The sequence below is a fragment of the Lucilia cuprina genome, chromosome 6 (assembly GCF_022045245.1).
Source record: "Lucilia cuprina isolate Lc7/37 chromosome 6, ASM2204524v1, whole genome shotgun sequence".
Taxonomy (NCBI): domain Eukaryota; kingdom Metazoa; phylum Arthropoda; class Insecta; order Diptera; family Calliphoridae; genus Lucilia; species Lucilia cuprina.
In genome coordinates, this window is record NC_060954.1 from 17,205,329 (window position 1) to 17,210,947 (window position 5,619).

General features: G+C 34.1%; 2 protein-coding genes across 5 annotated transcripts in view; one reads left to right on the plus strand and one right to left on the minus strand.

The window, feature by feature from the left end:
• The window catches only part of LOC111686128, a 5,637-nt gene extending 1,192 nt beyond the window's left edge, over window positions 1-4,445 (minus strand). The window contains exons 1-2 of the mRNA XM_046955762.1: window positions 3,366-4,445; window positions 1-320 (exon numbers count right to left, since the gene is read on the minus strand). The exon at window positions 1-320 is cut by the window's left edge and continues 242 nt beyond it. Coding sequence (XP_046811718.1) covers window positions 1-320; window positions 3,366-4,271 — 1,226 coding nt within the window. The 5' untranslated portion in view covers window positions 4,272-4,445. The remainder of the gene's footprint in view (window positions 321-3,365) is intronic.
• LOC111686130 (uncharacterized protein DDB_G0283357) overlaps window positions 1-5,619 on the plus strand; it is a 283,461-nt gene that overhangs the window by 247,249 nt on the left and 30,593 nt on the right. The gene's annotated exons all lie outside the window — the stretch shown is intronic.

A 5,619-nucleotide genomic window follows, 5' to 3' on the forward strand; every position in this document is an offset into this window, starting at 1 on the left:
TCTGGTAGGAAATTTACAAGTACGAACCATGTGATCCAAGTCAGTAAAAGCATTAATATACATGCTAACCAGGTCATATTCTTAAAGATGGCATATAAAGCCATCCAAGGTGGTCGCGGATCGGCAAGTTTAACAAACCATGTATAGGAATCATCTAGATATGTGTCGGATACCCAGAAGCTTTGTATAACATCGTTGTCGGGATAAAAACCCCCCACTATAAAATCGCAAGATCTTTCATTAAGTCGACCCAATAAACCAGACCAATTGCCGTCTTTCTCTTCAACGCCACGATTCTCCCTTTCGCAAGTTTGATTGATCTAGAGAGTAAATGTGTAAAAAGTAGAAATTGTTAAAATGTATTTTTTTCTTTTGAACTTATGTTAACCAATTTAACTTCAACAAGACTTCTAGGAACCAAGTTATCTAAACAAGGCATAACAGGCATCAATTGGACTGTGAGAGTCCAGATTATTTAGTTATAAGGAGGCTTTTAATTTTGGTGTTTTGGTAATCACACTGATTCCAAACCCTAAGACCATAATATAGTTTCCTCAAACGAAAGATATAGAAAGTCAAAGCTCAAAGCATTAAAAAGTCATACTTCATTAGTTGAGTTAAAATTTTTTAAAAATTTTGTGTACCTGTGTTAACAAGTTTAACTTCAACCAAAGCAAGGCATAAGGAGTATCAATTGGAATCTACGAGTCCAGATTAGTTGGCTATAAAAATGCTTTTAAATATGTTTTTTTAGATCCAATAGAAAATCTAAACTGAGTTAATATTATCGACCTTTACGGGTGAATTCTTCTCATTGTGAGTTTAATACTTCAATTGTTATAGGTTGGTGTCCAAACCATAGAACCTTGGCATTATATTTCAAAATTGGTACCCTACAAGCCTGAAATCTCGGATTAAAATCATGCTGATGGAAAGTATGACACAGAAGGATTTTTGAGTTAACTCTTCGGATGATAATTTCTTCTTTAAAAGTAGGATTCGGCATCAAGATTGTATTTAAATCTAGTCGGACTAGTTTCGAATCAGGCAGCCTGATAATAATACAACACGGTAACCGATAGCCTATATAATAGAGTTTCGAACTTTGTCTTGCCCTAATTTTTGGAGAGGCCTATACAGGATGCACTTGATTGGATTCAAACTAGATAAAGTCTATAATTCGGTATAAGTTCGCTATAGTTACCGAGACAACGGATTAACTATTGGAGATGAATTGGTTTCAAGTTTATATAATACGGGATTGAGTTTAACGAATGAATGAGAAGTATAATGTGTTGACTTATGATGGATATAAGATATCTTATACAAGTGATACCATTGAATTTTCACTCCTTGTCTGGGTATGATCGGAGTTTACTTTGTTCATAGTAAGAAAAAGGTTTCGACTTGTTTGATAGTCTCGTATTTCAGTCTACCGATAACATCTTTAAGTGCTGTTGACTAATCATCAGATGCCATCCCATCTGCTTGGTTGCAATTTGGAAGTTAGGTTTTGGGAGTTGCAGCAATATCTTGACTTTAAAAAGCTCTAAGGGGCGACGGTGATCTAATAAGCGATTGTTATCTAATAAGCATACCCTGTAGTTGTAGTGAAACAAAACCAAAACGGCAGGTCTTTGTGTAAAGCACTTCGACTTATGACCCTTAACCTTTTCACTCACAAAACTAAACCGCTGGGCTTTCTATGGATATGACTTCACCACATACTTTATTTTGACGTCTATTGATCATTTTTGATGAAAAATGGTAAAAGTGGATATAGCATTATATTATTCTTTTGAGCAAGTAGTGACATCAAATTCTTAAAAGTAACGTATTTTTCTTTGGAATTAACGATTTACTATAGCTGTGAACTTAAAATAACGCTCTAAATCGAGAAAAATGTAAAAAAATTCTTGGGACACCGGTATCCCATATACGTAAAAGAGTTCATCGTAAGTTCCACACTCCGATATGAGTGTTGGGGATACAAAATACATGTCTTTAGTCTGTCTGCATTGATTGGAAAAATATGCACACAGTTTTAATCTAATGTTTCAAAATTAATCACGTACCAGCCAAAGATTTTAGATCAAAATCATGTTGAGTATATAGTTTAAAAAAGTAAGACTTTACATCAGAAAAATGTTAGTGACTACTAAATACTTTCTATTACGTTAGCACCTGATCTCTACTTGAAGCATGACTGCTCTTTCTCTTCATCTGGTTAGTGTCTGTATAGTTGGCTATACATTTCAAAGTTATATATTGTGCACTTTTTTATAAGTAAAAGGCTCTAGATACCAGTCACTCTTATTAATGCCTATTTATCTTCTCAGTGTGTTTTCTGGAAGATAACAAATTTCGCAACATTGGTGTGAAAATAGTATATCTTATATTTTCCCAATATTGCAAACTCCAAAAAGGTGAAAATCTGAAAGTAGATCCTTTTAGGTTTAACATATTTCTATAAAGGGGGTCTTGAAGAGTTTTAAGCTATTAAGTCTTTTGAACCATACAGATTTTCGCTGTTCAACGAATTATGTTTCACGTGTCGGAATATGTTCAGCATTCGGACAATATGTAAATAAAACTAAGATTTGCAGTTGTAATTCAGGTCTGAGTTGGGGAACAACTATTGCGTCATCGTTTTTATTTCTGAAGGATGGTCAGGCTTGTTGCTGGGCTTTCGACAGAATTACTTCTCACACCGCACTAATTCAATGCACTACTTTGTATAACTGTTCTAAGTTATACGCTGTCTTCATTAAACGCGTGCTTCCGTTTTACCACCTTTTTAACTAGTGGAGACTATAAAATACTCACGATATGACCTCGTGGAGACCATTTAAACTTAAATATATAATGGTGGAGACCATTAAAACCCTAAAACCTATTTCTGGTGGAGACCAACAACACTGTTGATGAAATTAAATCCGCATGCTCCAACTTCCTATATGAAGGAATAGGTCGTTTGCCAGGTTATCACACGTTTGTCCAGAGAGTGCTTAATACACCGCCATCCTATTTAATACCTAAAAAGAACTAAGACATGTTGACCATAATGGATTATTATCGACTAAAGACTGGACAACCATTTGATAGTTTGACTCCAAAGTCCACTTCTTTTCTTACTTCCCCATTACGACCGATTGTTTTACGAAACTTCTCTCTGAAAACCCTCTTGTATAACTATAAAAGGGGTTTGTAAAATTGTTTCCAAGTAAAGAAATTTTTAATGGATTAATGACACTAAAAGCTTTGACATTTACATATATACAATTCTATAATAACCGCAATGGAAAATTCCTTGAGGGCTACTTAAACCTCCATAAGAAATACAAGATATTATATTTTATACTCACATTAAACTTTAAGCGACCTTTTATGAAACCAATAATTCTTAGCTCCAATCCAGACAAACAATCGGCCTCAACAAACGGGGCCGCTATGGAAGCACACATATAAAATGTACAATTATTCAATGTAATACTGTTGACAAACTTCTGCAATTGCAAATCCAATAAAGCCATATTTTCCGGTTTAAAACGTCCCTCTTGACAGGTGGCAAATGATTTTATTTCCAAATGTCTACATGATGTCTCATTATAATAGTCCATCAAGAGTACCGAGTACTTAATTGACGAGGTGGCATACATCAAAGCCACACGATGAACATAAAAATTATATAACATTTCTTCGAAAATAAGACGTGCTGTCTCGATTTCTTTGTGATAATTATTGACATTATTATAGAGTATGATAAATCGGGCACCCGGATTCCAGGATAACATATGACTAACATTATTGCGCATTAAAGCCTTCAAACGTGTTACAGAATCGACAACAATTATATAATAATCTGCCAACACTAGTTCTCTCTGAGACATGGGTATGCGTAAATATATCAATGAATCCGATACTATGCGAAATTGATAATGCTTGTGTTTTGGTGGACTTTCACTAATGGCTTCCATCATAAGTTTTAAGAAACCCTCTTGTATTTGGGCGGCTGGTGTGGACATATTAAAAACACTGGTCAAGACTATGTTCGGTGGGCGAGTCATAACTTCACGTTTCTTAAAGTAAATAGCGGTAAAGCGATCCAAACAACTGATACCCGCCAGCCAAGTACGTGGACCCAAATCCGTTGGCTTTTGCAAATATATAACCATGCGAGCTGTTTCATTATCTGGATTTACAATACTTTCCACAATTTTCACTAAAACCAACAAATAAAGTAAAAATTCAATTGATTTCATCAACAGCATTATGATGCTCTGAAATTGTTGTTTTTGTTCTGCAAATCAACCACAATATTTACACTCTTCCGCTGTCGCAGGATACTAAATTGATTCTCTGTGTTTTATACAGTTTTATAATGCAATTTCATTCCGTTTCCTTTGTGATTGCCTGCGGTTGTATGAACATTTTTGTCGTCGTTGTTGTTGTTGTTGCTGCTGTTGTTTTTAGGTGCATGCCTCATTGTTTACTTTTGGCTGCCTTTGACCTGGTGGGCTTGTTAACGCCGTTATTTGTTTGTTTGTTTGTTTGTTTGTTTGTTAAATACAAAAAAATGCAAAAATAAAAAATCCTACAATATTTACTTGAGATAATTAAAGTTGACGCAGAATTCAACAAAACTAAAAATCACGTCAGGTTGAATGAATTTGTTGTTCGTGTATGTTGTCTGAAAAATGAATGAAAAAAGACTATATTACATTTTACATTTATACAAATATTTACATCACAGAAAGGGTTCTTCAAAAAGTCATACTCAGCAGTAGTTTTTTTATTTTTGCCGAACTATAACTTACTTCCTCATATCATCTACGTATTAAGAGTTTATGCATCTAAATTTTGCAACATATATTTTAACATATACTTTCTAAAAACCTTGTATTAATGATTCTACTCTTACAGTATATCTTGTACTAATAATACATCATTACATCCACATCGTTATAATCTGTACGTACCTAATTACTAATTAATCAGTAAATAATTATTAAGTATATCTGTTCAGTGTAAGTCGTTTATTATGATTTTGCTGATTTTAAATAGGACACTTCCTAAAAGCATGATAATTATTCGGGACCCGCAAACATCTAAGGTCTTCTAAAAACTGACTTCACTTCTGATGTCGACTATGTTGTCAATATTAGCATTATAAAGTTTTCTATAGACCAGACTGTACACTAGACTAAAGACTAGATTGTAAACAGACTAGATTATCAATTAGACTGTAGACTTAAGACTAAACCTGTAGACTTAAGACTAAACCATAGACTAGACAATAGACTAGAAAAAAGACTAGACTATTGACCACATTAGCGACTAGATTATAGTCTAGACTATAAACTGGACTATAGACTAGACTTTAGACTGGACTGCAGACTAGACTATAGTATAGAGTAGACTTTAGGCAAGATCATAGAATAGACTATAGACTACACTATAGATCAGAACACAGACTAGACTATAGAAGAGAATAGACTACAGTATAGACTGGACTATGGACTAGACTTTAGACTAGACTATAGACTAGACTATAGACTAGACTATAGACTAGACTATAGACTAGACTATAGACTAGACTATAGACTAGACTATAGACTA